Source organism: Macrobrachium nipponense, chromosome 36 (assembly GCF_015104395.2).
Source record: "Macrobrachium nipponense isolate FS-2020 chromosome 36, ASM1510439v2, whole genome shotgun sequence".
NCBI classification, from domain to species: Eukaryota; Metazoa; Arthropoda; class Malacostraca; order Decapoda; family Palaemonidae; genus Macrobrachium; species Macrobrachium nipponense.
In genome coordinates this window covers 51324721-51344046 of record NC_087220.1, presented here as the reverse complement: position 1 = coordinate 51344046, position 19326 = coordinate 51324721, and the positions used below count along the sequence as shown (strand labels likewise).

General features: G+C 39.3%; 1 protein-coding gene across 1 annotated transcript; it reads left to right on the top strand.

Moving 5' to 3' along the window:
- The first annotated feature begins 863 nt into the window (after window positions 1–863).
- Window positions 864–18259, top strand: LOC135203646 (vacuolar protein sorting-associated protein VTA1 homolog). The gene is made up of 8 exons (XM_064233494.1): window positions 864–1022; window positions 9985–10088; window positions 10425–10543; window positions 12280–12452; window positions 12925–13163; window positions 13713–13782; window positions 16445–16613; window positions 16951–18259. Exons 1-7 carry the CDS (start codon window positions 914–916, stop codon window positions 16594–16596), a joined length of 966 nt encoding a protein of 321 aa, XP_064089564.1. The 5' UTR covers window positions 864–913; the 3' UTR covers window positions 16597–16613; window positions 16951–18259.
- Window positions 18260–19326: the final 1067 nt, after the last annotated feature.

Genomic DNA, 19326 nt, shown 5'->3' with positions numbered 1-19326 from the left:
ATATATATATTATATATATATATTATATATATATTATATCTATATATATATATATATATATAATATATATATGTGTGTGTGTGTGTGTGTGTGTGTGTGTGTGTGTGTGTGTGTGTGTGTGTATGACACGCAAGACCCATGAATAAATGGGAAAGATAGGGCAGGTTAAAAATGAATTCGAGAGATACGATCGAACTGGGCACCTAAATTGCTTGAACCACTTGTGATTCACTATATAAAGGAAAGAGGTATAAAGAGTTGCAAGTACTAAAATCATTGAGAAACTTGGGAGTTCCAATGGATAAAAATTTGAACAAGGCAGATCAAATATTAAATGTAAATGTAACGACAGCATGGCACCAGCCTTATCAAACGCTTGCAAGTTTTGATATATGAATTTGCAAGAGAAAGACTACTGCAAAGTGTCTCTTGGGTAACTTATTGACGAAACCGCAGGGTTCAGTCAACAGCTAAATCAATAATTAATAAATACCCACTGGATAGTGCAATGTCTTTCGCATTGAGCTTTATTGACAAAGGAATAATTGAACAGAAAATCAAAGTCTTTATGTTCATAACTTCTCTTGAAATATGCCACTGAAAGCAGAAATGCACGTATAGAACCGTGAACGAGAATAAACCAAGATTTATGACAAAAGCATAAACAGTATATTTCAAGACACGATGTATATTTCAATGAAGTATATTTCAATATATGATGCAATAAATTGACTCGAAAATTTGGTAGAAACGTTATTACGATTTTTGTAAGTTTAAAACGATAAAAATAACAATTTGAAGGGCTGGGGAGAAAGGGATATCTATTTGATATATCTCTACTGTAGGAAGTCAACAGCTGTTGTGCCCACCTCTCCATCTGTCAAAGAGAAGGAAGGCGAAAACAATAACAAACATGTCGGCTGTTAACCTTCCCCCGTGCCCTCCTCAGCTGAAACAAGTCCAGCATTACTTAAAACTCGCCAGTGATTATGACAAGAGAGAGCCAGTGGTGTCTTATTGGGGTAAGCAAATGTAGAGAAGGCATTTTCGTATTTAAATTAGCATTTCCTTGTATTATCTCGTAGTCTTGGCCAGGGCGAGTTTCATGGCCTTGACCGTGGTTCGGTTTTAGTTAGGTAATGAATTTTACTCCTTTTTACTGCTTTTAAGAGTTAATTAAAGGTTATACACCACGCTTTAATAATATACATAAATATTCAGGAAGGGAAGCATTTAAGTATATTTTTGCATACTAGCCTACCTACCTACTACCTAGCCTAGTAGCTACCTAGCTAGTACGTAGCCTGTAGCTATAGGGCTAGCTACTATACCTAATTACCACTACCTAGCCTAGAAGTAGGCGTAGTCCTGAGATTACGTCCCTTGTCTACACACTAAATATTTGCAGTAGCATTAATTTGTTGTGTCGCTAATCCATAAACCAATCATTCAATCAATCGTGACGTAGCTCAGACGAGTTTTGTCAAGGTAAAATTCCTTTGGAAAGGCTTGGTTGGATAGGCTAACTCTATACAACAGTGGTAGGAAATCATAATTTTTATTTCCCCATTGAATGCGAAGTAAATCTAGGTAATAACTCTGTGCCGTGCATTTATTTGGAAGTTACAGTTTCCTGTAATACTATTTGGGTTGCTTATTAAGAATTTACCGTTATTTTTGGGGGTCGACTGTAATTAACCCCCAGGGGCTAGTACTAAACACGGCGAAATACATTTGAAACACTAATCCTTAGTGGCTGTTGTATATGCGAGAAGGTTCCTCGCAGTCCGTGCGGAGTTATTCCCTAGAATTACCAGTGTGATCCGAAATGCATTGTTTCTCAGTTTTTAGGCATTTTTAGGCAACTTCAGGAGTTTAAGAATTAATTGTATTGTTCAAACTAGTGAACAGATGAGTCACCACGATGAGTTTTCCCTCTAATCCATAATTCTGGAGTTGAAAGTATGGGTTTCATATGTTTTAGAGAGTGTTTTGAACATTTCAGCTTACCATTTCGATAGTCCAAAGTTCAATTCCCCACCCTGCCAACGCGGAATCAGAGGAATTTGTTTCTGGTGATTAGAAATTAATTTCTCGATATGATGTGGTTCGTACCCCACAATAGGCTGTAGGTCCCGTTGTTAGGTAACCAGTTGGTTTCTAGCCACGTCAAAATATCTACTCCTTCGGCCCAACCCTAGGAGAGCTGTTCATCAGCTCAGTGGTCTGGTTAAACTAAGATATACTTAACTTCTTTTTTTTTTTTTTAACATTTCAGATTTTAAAAATATTGGACCCCATTTATCCAATTATTATTGGGGGCTCTTATTTGGAAACCAGGGTTTTTGGGTCAGGGAAAACCTAACCTACATTACAGCACCAGGTCCTTACCTAACCTTGGGAGCTTCACCCTCCTTATGTAACATACCCCAGTGCACATTAAATTAAAATCATTAATAGGTTTGTAACCAAAGCCAACTACTACACTTAACCAAGGGTGCCAGGAACTTGCCTTTTTGGGTTGCTGCCTAACTCAACCGCACCTAACCGAACCAAACATTGGCTACCAGGTCCTTACCTTGATGAGGGAGGGAATGAAGGGGAAGAAAAATTATGGTAGTATAGTGCAGAGTTGCAAACAGCAGTGTAGTAATTAGTTATATCTATAGCACAGAGAAGCAGTGGAAAAATAAGGTGTATTGTGTCACCACAATTAGTCACAATGTAAAGAGATGAAATTTTATCAAAAATTCATAAATTGAAAGTTGACCAACCCCAGTGTAACCATCGCCTCCTATACTGTGATGCAAAGGGTATTTGTGAAATTCCACCGCTTATGTCTTAGCTTTTATTTCCACAAATATCCATTCATACCCAACCTTGTCTCTCATCGTTCATATCCAGATTGGGTCTTCCAATTCTTCTGGTGCCTATAGCAGTCTAGCTGAAAGGATTTTATACTGTGCTTCTTTGAGTGCTGCTAGAAGGGGTTCTTATTGCACGTAATAGAAAACTGGTATACTTCAAAAGTTATGCATACAGTGGTAGCTCATCTGTTTTACTGCCCTGTTCCTCCTTAACTCCTGTAACCAGTTTTTAACAATGATCCCTGGCACTGGCATTTGGTTAGCTTAATGTGTATTCCTTATAAGATTTTTCATAATTCTGAGTATCCTTTGTATTTGGATCTTCCAAGATTATACCATAAGTACGTACATAGTACTCTATTAAATATAATTCTCAGTCTTATCTTTCTCTTGTTAAGTTCATTACCACATAGTTCTCTGGTAGTTGTATGCCAGCTGTGACCAGATTATGATATTATCTTATTTTTATTTGAATAATTAGGCTGGGTGCAAGGTTTTTCTTTTTTGAGGCTCACATCAATCTCTTGTCAGCTTCTTGATCATAGTTATTTTGTTCATGAAACTTACCTGACAAATATATATATAGCTGTATTCTCTGAAGTCCCGACAGAATTTCAAAATTCGCGGCACACGCAGTGGGCGGCCAGGTGGTGAGTACCCATTCCCGCCACTGGGAGGCAGATATCAGGAACCATTCCCATTTTCTATTCATATTTTTTCTGTCGCCGGTCGGTAAACAACTGTTTACAGACCTCCGCCTAGGATTTTGAAACTTCATTAGCCGCTTAAGTATCCTAATTATTCTTTCGATTATTGACTTGGATTTGTGGCTAGGCATACGCTATCATAAGTTAAATTTTTTCATTGCATATGATGTCTGAAGCTAGTTAGCCTAGTTTCAGACTTTGTTGTCTGCATGGGGTAAGGTGAGGCTACCGGAACTTTCGGTAGACACTCGCTTAGTATATATGACGTTTACATGTTTTCTTTGCATAAAGATCAATGTAATTAGTGTAATGTGTGACTGATTACGGAAGAAGTAGGATTCATGTACGCATTTTAGAGCGTGTTAGAATCAGGAGTTTTCCTCCACAGTAAACAGAAGTTAGAAATAATGAACCTTCTAACCTCCTGTAGGATTTATTTTGCCTAATCCTGTGGTATGGTTTACGGGCCTAGAAGAAGTGTCTGCTAGAGGATTACATCAAGTAATCTTAGACTAAAGTGCTCGCTCTCCAATCAGTGTTGTGAAGAGTAGTGCCCCTTGTGTTGTGGAGGGGGCGTCAGATCGGCCCCATAATGCCTCTAGGCCTGGACCTCTGTCGGACTCCCAGGACTCAGGGAGAGGGCATGTCGAAAGCCGCAAGAGGGTTACGGGGGCTCCCCACCGATCTGGCGTCCCTTCGGCAGGACCTGTTGACGCTTCCCAGGCTGCTAAAGATCGTGCACGTGCACGAATCTTGAAGGATTGCTTCTCGTCCTCCGAGGCGTCCTCCCCGCGCAAGGGTTGGAGCTCTCGGAAGGACTCGCGCCCTCTAAGAAGCTTTAGAGAAGAGGACGCTTCACGTCCTCTCTCTCGTCAGGAGGGAACGTCAGATCGGCCCCATAACGCCTCTAGGCCTAGACCTCTGTCGGACTCCCAGGAAACCAGGGAGAGGGCATGTCAAAAGCCGAAGGAGGGTTACGGGTTTTTCACGCTGATCTGGCTTCCTTTCGGCAGGTCCGGTTGTCGCTTCCCAGGCTGCCGAAGATCGAGCACGTGCACGAATCTTGAAGGATTGCTTCTCGTCCTCCGAGGCGTCCTCCCCACACAGGGGTTGGAGCTCTCGGAAGGACTCGCGCCCTCTTAAGAAGCTTTAGAGAAGAGGACGTTTCACGTCCTCTCTCTCGTCACGAGAGGATGAAAGAGTCCTGTGCCCTGTCAGGGCTCTCAAATTTTATTTACATAAACGAAGGAAGTAAGAGGTCCTTCGGGTAATTTATGGTGCTCAGGAAGAGACCACATTTACCCTTTTCGAAGAATGCACTGGCTCTTTTCCTAAGGGACATTATTAAGGAGGCTCATTCATCTTACCAGAAGAGTGGTTTGAGCCTCCTGCGAGTGAACGCTCATGAAGTTAGAGCTGTTTCAACCTCGCTAGCATTCCAAAAGAATATGGTAATCAAGGACATTCTTGATTCCACCTTTTGGAGGAGCAACTCAGTATTCGTCTCCTTCCCATGGCGCTCCGTATACGTTATGTAACGTTCGCTTTACTTCAAAAAAGGATGTTGTTCAAGCTGATAAGTTTGACGTCCGGCAAGCTGCTTTGCACAGTCAAACAACTTATGTCTCTGGTTCGGCATAAGAAGGGCAATTTAGACATGAGGAAGCTTTTGGAGGTGCTCGACGTCCTACAAGTAGAGACGTTCTCCATGACGCTCGGCAAGCACCTTGCGAGGGTGTCTTTCGGACGCTCGGCGTTCCTTTGCTGAGTGCGTTTCTGAAGATGTTCTTTTGCATTACTAAGACGCAAGTTGTCGCACAGGCGGCCACTGTCTTTGTAAGAAGGTATGAAGGTCTTTAAGGCCCATCTTGAAGACGAAAGCCGTACGTCTTCCTTAGTGTTCACACACTTCAGGAGCAGCGTGCGGCTCTCCAAGGAGACTCGCATGAGGACGTCCCTTGAAAATATTCAACGTCCTACGCAAAATGCGGTACGTCATAACATTGAGATGTTGGCAAGGTCGCTCACCAGGACGCCTCTTGGCGGGCCTTGCATGCATCAGGGTGCTCAACGAGATCCTCTCTGAAATGTCGTTCAGAACACTTGGTGTTCTCTGCACAGACACGCTCGCAGCTAAGCAGGACGTTTTTTGAGGACGCTCAGCAGGACGCTTTCCAGGACGCTAAGCAGGACGCTTTTGAGGACGCTCAGCAGGACGCTTGGCAGAACGCTTATGAGGACGCTCAGCAGGACGCTTGGCAGAACGCTTATGAGGACGCTTTTGTGGACATTCGCCAGGACGCTTCGGTGGAAGCTTGGCAGGACGCTTTGCGAGAGAAAAAGACTTGTAGACGGCGTCTTATTGCTGTTCAGGACGTTTCTTAGGACGCTTGACGCTTTCTAAACGCTCGTCAAGAGGAGGTTTTTCAGGACTCTCCACAGGACATTCCTTTACAGAAATTTTTAAAAAAGGATTCGGAGTTAGCGGAGAGACATACCCGAATTTTTTCTTCGATCCCTCTTGCCTCTTCATCGATTTCTCTGAGAATCGGGAAGATTATATACTCGGATTCCTGGGTGACTTTCAGTCATGTTAAAGGGTTTTCCCCTATTAGCAAAGTGCTAATTGTTTTGTCAAGTAAGGACGTTTTCCCCATTGTCAAGATACTTAACGTTTTGTCATTTAAGTGGGGGACCCCTCATAAATGGGGTAGTTCTCATTGACATAGATTTTAACGTTTTTATCGTTTAAGCGGATAAACTCTCATTAACAAATTTCGGAAGAGCTCTCATTCATTTTCAGAGGCTCATCCGGGGAGTAAGAAAAAGACTTGTAGACTAGATCCAGGAAGTCTTATGTCCAATATCATAAGAACATTGAACGGTCCTTTTCGATCCTCGGTTCTCACTTGATGATCTCTATTCGAATATTACTCCCTTCTCTTGGCAAAGAGTCAAGGAGTTCTTTTAAAAAGTCTCATTCATTAGAACGTGGACAGTCATTTTCCTTTCTTTCTCTTTTCCTCGTCGAGGAAAGATGTAGTAGAGAATTCGATGTTCAAATTACTACAATACTTACGTAGTTTATCTTTGCGTCATTTTGCTAAAGCATGGGTCAAGTCATATACGCATATCGTATTTACCTCTACGGATAGAAGCCGAAAGAACTGTTGTTCTAATGTATTTAATTGACACTCCCTTCAACCTTCCAAGAGTTTTCGGAGTAAGAACAACTCTTAAGGTATTGTTACGACAACACCAACTCAGCTTCTGTATTTAGCGAATTCTGTTTTGTTTAAATATGCCTGCTTGAGAGTTTCCTTTTGCTCGATAATATACCTATTCCTTCATAAAGGGAGTAGCTGGCAACTCAGGCAGATAGTGCGAGACGATGAATGAACAAGGCTGCTGTTACTGTGATCTACGCAGTACCGGCTAGCTCTGTGACATGCGCGGTTGGTTACGGTCTCTCTCCCTGCGGGAATGGCTGACTAGCCGTCTCTCTGCCCTACAATCATGGATTTTAGCCTCGGGTTGAGGAAATTTCTAGTAATCATGAATGAACATGCCTTCCGTTTACTTAGAAAATTTCAACAAGATATCTCTTATACCTGTTCGGTGCGGTTTTACCGCACTGTAACAGAATTCTGTATGAGTCTACCGCGGCATAGCACTATAATAATGCTCTCCTGCTTATGCAAATCGCAGCCTTATTTAGGGAAGGAAGCAGGCTGAGTGAGGGAATGGATGAGTTTGCTGGGGACCATTTCCTCGCTGGAGAAGCTTGTTTTCCCTGAATAAACAGCAATTCAGACCTCTACAGTTTTTCCTCACGGAGAAATTGGAATAACATCAAAGATCTAGTAATAATTCTAATTTTCTCTCAACGGCTTGAGGATCACCTCAGATGATAGCGAGAGGGTGCCAGACATCCGAACAGAGGAACAGATGTCCTGGCACATTGTCTGAAAGAATTGGAAGCCAATTTGGTCGGCTCTCCAGTTCCTCGAAGAGTGAGTTTTGATCGAGTGGTCCAAATCATCTTGAATAATTTCTCAGCTCTCTCATAGCTCAAGAAGAGAGAGTTGGTTATGGGCTTGGGCACGGAACGTAACGATCCTCAAGAGGTTCGTTAAACTAGTGCACGTCCGTGCGGGTCTTCTTGATCGAAGGCAGCAACTACTGACGTCTGAGTAATCCTCACTTAGAAGTATGTCGAAAGTTGAGGAGAGACTGAGGGTGTCCTTTCGTTAAGTTTTTCGTAATATTGAAGACGAAGGAGCTTCCTCTTAAGTTGTTCCCTTATTCATGATCCTAGAGGATTAGCATTAGTCGCCACCATGTTGGCCTTTAAGAGGTTGGATTCACAGAGGTCATGTAATTCAGAGAGAATTGTCCAAAGACCCTTCCCGAGAGAATCGGTGTAATCTAACATCGTCACTTAGTGAAGTATCTAATATCTCTCCTCTCTGAGTCTGAAGGCGTTCAGACTATCGAGAAGCGATAAGATCTTCAAGATTAATGGCAGTCTCTTGGCCAAGGCAAAGCAGTGCTGCCTATTTTCAGTGTTCAATCGGAGGGGGCCGTTTCTGGAGATAGTGAAGGGAAAATGACTGTTCCTCCACCTCGACCTCTGTGAATTTCTTTATGGTTCTATCTTTCCGTCTGAAGTATAAGATAAGCTAGAAGTCCTAACTATTGTAGAATATGCAAATATGTTGTTGACGGCCTCTAGGCTCAGAGATTCGGTTCTGTCAAACAACAAAGCTTCACGATCTTTGAGGTCTGTGGAGATCTTGAAATTCTCTGGATCGAAGGTTCCGGCATGGAACTTAGACGTAGTCTGAGTTTCTGATGCCAAAAGCATTTCGAACCTATCCTTTCTGCGAACTTAATACACGTGACCAGAAAGGCTAACATTCTAACCGCTCTAGCCACGGCAAAGAGGTTAGTGAGGTTTTAGCCATCATCAGAGGTTTTGGCTTTAAAGGACATAATGCGGTCTGTCCTCTAAGCCTTCCGTTCTTGGTAAGAACGAAAACCTGTCTAACCCTTGACCCGAAGGCTTGGAGACCAAGGGTATGGCACAAATTATTGGGCAAGGGCATTAGAGAGTCCTGTGTCCTGTCGGGTCTCTCAAGTTTTATCTTGATAAAACTATAGAAAGTCGAGGTCAACGGACAATCTGCGGTGTTCCGTAAAAAGACCAGACTGGTTCATGTCCAAGAACACCCTGGCATTATAGTCAAGGAGTTCTTTTAAAAAGTCTCATTCATTATGTTTGCATAAAGATTTGAGATTTTTTCTTAATATGAATGCTCAAGAGGTGAGGGCGCGGCCTCAAAAGCATTTCAGCAGAGCATGACACTCAGTAACATCCTGAGTGCCACGCTTTAGTGAAGCAACTCTGTGTTCGCTTCACACTCCCGACGGGATGTGAAGACGACATTTGAGATCTGTAAGTCGCTAGGACCATACATATCCGTAGATATATTATTGGGGGCAGGAAGCAACACGAATCCTATCTTATAGAAAAGGGATAGGTGTGCTTTTAACTTTGAAGGGTTGGTCGCTTGAGGCGCGTTCCTTTTCTTTAGCCTAGAAGTTATGGAACTAACTTTGATAGGTTAGGTCAGGTGGTGGTTTTAGCTTCGTTGCCCTCAGAAGTATGGTCATATGGTCTAGTCACATTGTGGTCACGCCCCCGTTGACAGATCATCTAGAGCGCACCAGCATTACAGGTCTCTACCTCGCTGGCAACTCTAGTAAAGCAGAAGCAGACTTTGGTGACAGTAATCACGAAGTCGGCTATGCTAACAGGTGAGGAACCAAGATGTATATCATCTACTTAATTTAGTTTCCTAAAAATCCTATTCTGTCTCTTCCCACCATCCGAAGGTGGGATTCAGTTATATATATATCTGTCAGGTAAGTTTCATGAACAAAATGTTATTGTTATAATACAATTAAGTTTGTTCATACTTACCTGGCAGATATATATAATTAAAGTGCCCACCCACCTCCCCTCAGGAGACAGTGGCACTGATAAAATATGAATAGAAAATGGGAATGGTTCCTGATATCCGCCTCCCAGCGGCGGGAATGGGTACTACCACCTGGCCGCCCACTGCGTGTGCCGCGAATTTTGAAATTCTGTCGGGACTTCAGAGAATACAGCTATATATATATCTGCCAGGTAAGTATGAACAAACTTAATTGTATTATAACAATAACATTTTTCTTTATTTTTCATATAATTTATTCATTATTATTTTTTATTTATTTGACATATGTATGTAATATTTTTTTTATTTATTTGACATATGTATGTAATGTATTTCAGGTATTGCATTTTGCTTGTCATCCCCATTTAAATATTCAGGTTTCATTTTTGTTTTGTGTTTTTACAGCCCGTCTGTATGGCCTTCAGACAGCCCTCAAGATTGACCGAAAGTCGCCAGAAGCCAGAGCACTTTTGACCAGCCTTATGGATTACTTGGAAAGCTTTAAAAGGGTAATCTAGTGTTTACAGAGAGTAGTATTGAATTTTTTATATACATTACTCATTGTGCATTTTCATCATTTAACATTTAGATCCTTTTGTACATCAAGTAGGAATATTTTGGGCCATACAGGTATGACCGTTTTATTTTAACCAGTCACAAAATAGCTAGTAAAAATGGACATATATTTAAGATTGTTTTTCAAAATTTTCCCAATTGCTAAAAGCACCCATCAAAAATTAGGGATAGAGAAGATGTAGGAACGTACTGCAGGAATGCTAGATTTACAAAAGGTAACATAATGGTCATCTTCTTCCTTTTCAAATGGTCATCTTCTTCCTTTTCAGGAGCATTCTGATAATGAATCGGTGACTAGTGATGTTGCTGGTCAAGCCCTAGTTGAAAATGTAGCGCATAAGCTCTTCATTTGGGCAGATGGAGAGGATAGGGCTGCAAGGTTTAACAAGTAAGGCATAAATTTTTGTTATTTTTCTTATGATTCAATTTAAATTGTTATTATGTTATATTAGGTCATCTTTTGGTATTCAGATTTATGAAGGTAACAACAATTTAAATTTTACAACTCTTTAGAAATTACATTTGTAATTATGAGAATATTAATATATGGTTCGGTTACTATTTATTGTATACACATAATACCTCTCATTTATGGTAGCAATATTTTGGGAATTGTTTTACCTTGCAGATTGTCTTGAGCTTTGCTTTAAGTTTATAGAACAAAACATTCTTGCTTTGAAACTTTGTACATCCATTTTTAGATTTCTTTAGCTATTAACAATATTGTACCTTTTGTCTGTCTGTTATGCTTAATGTATTCATATCCAGCTTATCTGTTGAACTCAGTTTGTGTCAATGAGAATATAGTGAGAGACCAGGATTTTATTTTTGATGTTATTTATAGTCTGCCAAGTTTTCAGATGGTTTATTACCATTGCAGTATTATTATACAGTGGATAAATAATGCCACTTAGTCTCATGGCTAAACTCTCGGTGGTCTTGTTAGATTGCATTTCAATATATTAATAGTAATCTTAGGCCTTGCCCAAAGATTGAAAATGGCAGAGGGTGAAGTCAAGTTACTAGTTAGATAATTGAGAAGAGAGGGAAGGAAATGGATGAAAAATAACTAACAGGAATGCCTTCAGTTCAGTAAATAGAATTCTGAGTTCAAGCAAAGATTAGAAAACTCTCACAGAAGATGCTTCCACTTCATAAAGACACCTTCACATAATATCTATGATATTGTATATCCATGCATGTCTTTCATTATTGATACTGTATATCCATGCATGTCTTTCATTATTGATATTGTATATCCATGCATGTCTTTCATTATTGATATTGTATATCCATGCATGTCTTTCATTATTGATATTGTATATCCATGCATGTCTTTCATTATTGATACTGTATATCCATGCATGTCTTTCATTATTGATACTGTATATCCATGCATGTCTTTCATTATTGATACTATATATCCATGCATGTCTTTCATTATTGATACTGTATATCCATGCATGTCTTTCATTATTGATCCCCATTTGTAAATCATCCATGCATGTCTTTCATTATTGAGTATTGTATATCCATAGCATGTCCTTTTCAATTTTAATTGATACTTGTATATCCATGCATGTCTTTCATTATTGATACTGTATATCCATGCATGTCTTTCATTATTGATACTGTATTATCCAATGCATGTTCTTTTTCATTATTGAACTATGTAAAATATCCATGCATGTCTTTCATTATTGATACTGTATATCCATGCATGTCTTTCATTATTGATACTGTATATCCATGCATGTCTTTCAGTGTTTCAGCACAAAATTCTATTTACTTATTGGTCTTAGGGTTCTCAATTCCTGCAGTTAATGCATGAGTTAGATATTTTTTAAGGATTGGAAAAATCCAATTTAAAAAAAAATGTAAGCCTGGCATGATAGGTTTCTTTGTATAGTACAGCTTTGCAAAATATGCTTTTACAAATTTTTACGTATTTCATTCATGCTGGTAAAAGTTGTCCGATTCCAATAAAAAATGGTTTCATGTCTTTTCCTAGTAATAATGTTATCTTTTTCCTAATATACTTTTTGTAATGGATATTCCATTATACTTAAGCTAAAACATGTCATTAATTTATCCATGTTTACTAACACTTAAATACATTTGCAGAAATGTGGTTAAAGTATTTTATACAGCTGGTCTGATATTTGATGTGTGTGAAGTTTTTGGAGAACTGACAGAGGAAGTGGCAGCTCAGAGGAAGTATGCCAAGTGGAAAGCCACATACATTCATAACTGCCTGAAGAACGGTGAAACTCCAATTCCAGGGCCAATGGGTGGAGGTGGGTGTTGACATTTTTTTTTTTTTTTTTATTAAATTGTTCTATTTTTGTCAGTCAAACCTCTCAGAGGCCATCAGAAGTTACAAATTTGCCTTACATCTTTGTAATGATTCAGCTGGAGTAAAATAAAAGCTTTGCCAATGGTATGGACACCAACAATATGTAGAGAAGTAATGTTGATTTGTTCCTATGAAATAAAAGCCATCGCATTTTAAATAGAAACACTTCTACTTAAAAAGCTCTGGTGTGCATGCCTAGAAAAAATACAATTTGCTCAAAAAAATTTATGTTCCTTGAATACAAATGTTTTTGGAAGTACTGTACTTTGCTTTGTTTTCTAGTATGCATATTTACAAAATATATGATAAATATATTATGACCTCCATATATAAATCCTAATTGCATTGTTTTATCGAATTAAACCATTGTTGTTTAGCAAGGCCATAAGTAATTCAAATGATGATGCTTTCAGAGGATGAAGGCCTAGGAGAAGACTTGGACAAAGAAGGTGAAGGTGCAGTTGGACTGGGCTGGTCACAACCCCCACAGCCACACCCAGGCTTGCCATCTGTTCCAAACAGTGATCCAGCTGGTCTGCCTTCTGTGTCCTCCTCATCACCTACTCATGGTATTCCATTGGCTCCAAGTGGATCAGATTCTCGCTCTCAACCCCAGAATACCCCTGCCGCTGCAGCATTTCCTCATCCCCCAGTAAGTATCATTTCATTCTTTTACTTATGCAGTCCTTCATCTGCAGAAGTGTCTTTCTTACAGATTACAGAGGCTTTCAGGAAATGCAGTAAATATCAGTGGAATTAGATGCAAATTACTTTTAATCTAACTCCCAAAGGGCCATTGCACAATGTTTCTGTTCATTATTGCAACCATTTATGTGTTTTATGATTGGATGTGTTAGATTTTATTTGTTCTGTTAATTTATCATTTTTGAATGCACATTTCTTTTATTGACATAATTTAATCAAATTAATATTTAATTCACTGCTCTGTATGAGTTCTTACTCTCTTCAACAACCAGAAAGGAGTATGAAAGGTTCAAGCATTCCTTTGCTACTTGAATAATTCATTTTTCACCAATTCCTTTTGCTCTCTCCTCACTTGGCATATTAAACTGCTTAATGATAATAAGTACTGTATTTAGATATCTTGAGTCAAGTCAGCGTGCTTTATAATTATCACAAATGATATATTTTTATGTCACTGATTTTATAACGTTATTTGTCAACTACTTTGTCTTTATAGGTGCCTCACTCATTCCCCACTCCAGCTGCAGCTCCTGTTATTGCCCCAGGTGTTGTACCCAGTACTGAAGGTAGGATCCTTTTACTGTACAGGTATTCTCCTACTTACGATGGGGTTAGGTTCCGAAAAACCCATCGTAAGTTGAGAAAATCGTATCTCGGATATAGCCTAGCCTACACTAAGTTAATCAGTACCATATAGGCTAGGCTATATACACATATATGGAAGATTAGCCTACACTACACAGTATACCTATACATATAAGGTATAGTAATTATTAATATCAGCTAGTTCGGGTGTTTCAATGCAGATTGACTTATGATAATTAAGTATAAAAAGAAACTTAATAATAAGAACAAGGATCAGACTGTAGCGTAAAGGGTACTCACCAAGATTCGGTCCGTTGTCGGCATACGTGATCGGTGTCAGGCTGTTCATGGCTACTATAACTAAAGATCGGAAGAGGAGGATGATGATAAAGCAGCAGGATCATCAATTCGCTCTTCCTCAGATAAAATTTCTTCTTCTGTAAGTTCAGGTGTCTCGAGGAAACAACTGTTCCGAGACGTACAGGATCGAGTCTCAAGTGAGGGGGTAGGGCTGGGGGAAGCGGAATGCACTGGAGTCGTTCTCTTGAAGAAAAAATCCATTGTAGGTTGCACAGTGCGTTTTTTTCGTTCTTCATAAATTAATCGGTAACATGCAACACTGTCTTGATGAGCCCTCTGAACTTTGGCAAACCGTTCCTCGTCCCCATCTATTTCACTTAAAAGTTTCAGTCCTTGATCAAATAAAGCAAACGCCTCTGCCAGTTTTTTAGTCGTAAACGTTCGCTCCGGCTCTTTTATTTCTTCTTCCTCTTCTGCTTTTTTTTTCTCTTCTGCAAGTGCAATTAAATCCTCTGCCGTTAGCTCTACATCTTGCACATCTATAAGTTCTTGGATATCTTCCTCGTCAATTTCTAAATCTAAACTTTTCCCAAGTATCAAGATCTTTTTATTGATTTCCACTTCTTCTTCATTCTGATCGAAACCTTTAAACGAGTTCACATACACTTTCAGCAGATTTTTCCAGACCCCATTCATACACTCTTTCTTTACCTCCTTCCACGCCCTTCCAATGTTCATAAAGTTAAGAACACTAAATTCTTTCCAGAAAGTTCTGAGATCTTTCTCCTCGTTATCCGTAGCCTGAACAGCCTGCGCAAACGTGTTCCGAAGATAATACGCCTTGAACGTAGCCACAGCACCCTGATCCATGGGTTGTATGAGAGAAGTTGTGTTTGGTGGCAGAAACACAACTTTTACATTCTCGTTAATACTCCGATGTGCTGAGGGTGGCCAGGAGCATTGTCGAGAATCAGAAGAATTTTGAAGGGGATGTTATTTTTTCTACAATAATCTTTCACTTCCGGAATGAAGCAATGAACGAACCAGTCCTCGAACAATATTGCAGTCATCCAAGCTTTTTTATTATGACGGTAATGCACAGGAAGTGTCTGCTTGTCGATGTTTTTTAAAGCCCTTGGATTTTCTGAGTGATAAATCATAAAGGGCTTAAGTTTATACCCAGCCACATTTCCCCCAAGCAGAAGAGTCAATCGATCCTTGTATGCCTTAAAACCGGGCATCACCGTTGCTTCTTTGTGGATGTAGGACCGTTGTGGCATACGTTTCCAATAAAGTCCGGTTTCGTCAACATTAAAGATTTGCTCTGGCAAGTAGCCTTCATTAACGACGATCTCGTTTAAAACATCCTTAAATTTAGCGGCCCCGTCGGCATCAGCGCTTGCTGCTTCACCGCTAATTTTCACACTGTGAAAATTATGGCGGTTCTTGAAACGACGAAACCATCCAGCACTTGCTGCAAAACTTTTGTTGTGGTTATCATCATAATTCTTCTTCAGCTCTTCAAAAAGCATGCGCGCCTTTGTCTGAATGGTTAAGAGGGTGAGCGGCAATACGCTTTTGTATTGATCCTCCATCCACGTGACCAGTAATTGCTCCATTTCTTCCAAAGGCCCTATCCTCTTCTTTGATATAACCGTTGAATGAACTGAAGCAGATGCCTTTACAGCATCCATTACGCGTTTCTTGTCCTTGAGGATGGTGGATACCGTCGATTGCGATAAACGTTCGTCACGTGCGATAACCATGACTGCCTTTCCCGCTTCACGCTGGTTTATTATTTTCAGTTTCTGCTCCAAAGTGATGGATTGCCTCTTCTTTTTTGCACTACCAGCAGGACACCTATTTGGTTGTTTGGCAGACATAGTTTTTTTGTTTTAATTTTCGGTACTTAAAAAAACTCTCAAATCACAAACGAACACCGACCTAATGTTTCTTGGTTCAAAACGAGCGCAAGTGAGGTCGAACTCATTGCCGCTGTACCTACGCCAGCCTCTCGCTCTCGGGCCAACATATCGTACAGCGTAGTACGCTGCTGCCAGCGCTCGCTGTGCGCGAAATTTAAAAATACGCATTTTCAACTTTTTTTTTTTTTTTTTAGTATTAATTGCTAACCCCATCGTAACATCGGATTATCGTAAAACGAATTATCGTAACTCGAGCACTACCTGTATTATCTTTTGGTTCCTAACAAAGCAGTTTGTTGGTTTGTAAAAAGTTCCTTCACTTATTCAGTTTTCTTGTAATAACTTTTAATCCTTAGGTTTCATCCTTAAAATCCAGTTTCTATAAGATAGTATTTAGTATGGATATTTTTGTCCGCAGGTAATCTACCAAAACTTAGCCCAGACATGATAACAAAAGCACAGAAGTATTGCCGATGGGCGGTATCTGCCTTAGACTATGAAGATTCCAAAACGGCCATGTCAAATCTCCAGAAGGCTGTCAATCTACTCTCAACGGGACAAGACAGCTGAGTTTCTTCAACTAGAAAGTTAGTTTTGCTGGCCTCAGTTCCCAAACATTCTCTACTGTTCATGAGTGATATTTAGTCTGTAAATTATCATCCTCGTGATGAGGATTACAGTGGAGCGCAGTATGTTGAAAGCATGTAGTTTAAGTTCATAAAGAGTACCTTTTTATACCATATATAATTATAGATAACACTGTCAGTTTTAAATGCTCTTTTGTTATAGTGCACATAATTGTAATTCCAAGTTCTTACAAAGCTTTTGCTTTGTAAAAGCATTTAAATTTTTTATTTAATAGTAGTTCTATTGGAATGTAGAATACCAGTTACTGGAAATATAGTGTAATCTACCACATTTCAGGTGTCTTTGCTCACTTCTTAGAAGCTTCAGTTACACTACCTGGGCAAACCCTTGCTGGTCTGCTTGAAAACCCAAATACAGTACTACTGTAATTCCATTTTACCCAAAAGCAGATCTTTAAATGTCTATGTAAGTGACATCGGATGTTTAAAGATGCTTATTGGAGGAAGGTCCTAATAATTGTTTTTGTGCTTTCGTTATTGGTGCCATGTGAATTTCATGAAATATTGTTGCGAGATTATAATTGTTCACTATAAAATACTGTATATGCTTAAATTTTTTCTATTAGCATCTCTGCTGATGGTGTAAGGTTCTTTTTAGAAGGTAAATTTGAACCCCGAAAAATTTTTATGTTCTTATTCTTCTCATGGAGGTAAAGTCATAATTGCTCTGACATAATGTTCTTTCCAGCTGTCTGACTTTAATGAAATCCATCCCCAGTACACATGCTCATTCAAAAACATTCAGATAATTAGTGTGTACAATGTTGACAGGAAATTTGGCTCTTTATATTAAGTCATAATTTAAAGCGTTGTGAAATTAGTAAAGTAAGTAACACCTAAGAAATACAGGTTATAAATGCAAAATGTTTCTAACCGTCCATGCTGAGTTGCCACGGTGAATATAAGCATTCAAGCATTAGTTCTTTACTATATGATTTGTAATCACTGAAGGTATTTGAAAGAGGTATGCATGCCATGCTTTGTGACAGAAGGAAAGCCTTACAGTTTGTGCTGGTAATGATTACTTGCAGGGTGATAAGAATAATTTTCACATGTAATTTGTATAGTCTCGGGTGATAAGAATAATTTTCACATGTAATTTGTTATAGTCTCTTAATGGTGGTACGAATAATTTTCACATATAATTTGACATAGTGTCTGCAATAAATAATTTGACACAGTGTCTACATTATTGCAGAATATTTACATTGTTCAGTACAGTATAAGTACACTAATTGGTTTACCCGTGATTTTTTTCTTTCAGTCTTCCATTTCCTTTTTTCAACTTTCCTATATATCTGTTATTAAGAATACAGGATTTACATTATTATATGAATACATATTGTGTCAAGTGTTGTTTCCTATAAATACCAATGGTATTATTTTGTCAAAGGACTTATGTTCATGAGTCATTTGAAACACAAGCATCTTAAATTTTGTTGTGAAGATTAGCTGCATTTTGTGCATAATTGTCATACTATGTAAAGCTTTGAGTTTAGAGTATTAGCATGTTGCTTTAATAAACACGGTAATATGACTACAAACTGATTTTTGTAAAACACAACTCTAAAATAATCATAAGGAAATTGAGGTTTTTATCATGCCTTTTAAATTGTGTATAGGATTAGGTTGCATCCAACCAACCGTCAAGAGAAAGATCATATACCAAACTTTATATTTGAGGTAAATAATAAGTTTGCATTCTAAATGGCTGTAACCTATCCAGCTTGTCTGCATAAATACAATTAAATGTATCTCTTTCATACAGAACATCAAATGAAACTCAAAGAATGCTTACCATAATCTGTACAATCCAGGCATACTTATCAATAATTCTTAACTTTCCCTTGCAGTACAGAGATTATTCACCTCCTTTATTAAGAGTTCTCAGCTCTGGTGATAATGAGAGAAGAGGGGAAGGAACTTCAAGGTTTCTGGATGACTTAGACCAGACAGAGAGCAAGGGAGAAGTGTGTCAGTTTGGCAAAAGACTCTGAAAGAACAGATGAGGAGTCTCCTTGGGTCTGTGTTGAAGAATGAGAATAGTTGAAATCTGCAAGATGGGTTTGGCAGTGGATAAAGAAAGCCTATTGGTTTTCCTCCAGCATCCTATATAGCTGCTGGTCCTATTAGGGTGCAAATAGCACAGGGTGCCATTGTTCTTCATGAAGTCAGTGGCATCTTCAAACTGTAACAATGCAGGATGCAGGAGCTTGTGAGACCTCTTCTTCCAAGGAAGCCTCACACGTTGTGGCATGCTACTGCTCAACTGGCACCAACTGCCTGTTGGTCAGCTGCTGGCTGACTCTCCAGCAGTTTGGCAGAATCCTCTTGTCTGCTAAATTGAATCTGACCACTTTCAATGACCTCATGATGTCCTTACATCCTCTCAACAAGGAAGCCCTTCAAGTTATGTACTCATTCAGGCCATATCTTCCTCTCAACAGTGTTCCACATGAGGTTGAACCTAATCCCAAGCACTGACAATTCAATAATTACCGTACGTCAATGGCATTCTTAGCATTGAAGTAACTTCAGTGTTTTAAGACATTATGTCTGTGTTAAGGAACTTGGACCAAGTTCTCCATGAGCCACTAATGGTAGGGACAATGTTCTATCATATGCTATCAATGGTAGGTCTTGAATGTTAAGG

Excerpts from the sequence above, each read along its gene's own strand:
- LOC135203646 (XM_064233494.1), top strand. The coding sequence starts at position 914 with ATGTCGGCTGTTAACCTTCCCCCGTGCCCTCCTCAGCTGAAACAAGTC. Across the intron at positions 13,164-13,712 it reads CAGCATTTCCTCATCCCCCA|GTGCCTCACTCATTCCCCAC; the intron begins GTAAGTATCATT and ends TTGTCTTTATAG. Across the intron at positions 13,783-16,444 it reads TGTTGTACCCAGTACTGAAG|GTAATCTACCAAAACTTAGC; the intron begins GTAGGATCCTTT and ends TTTTGTCCGCAG.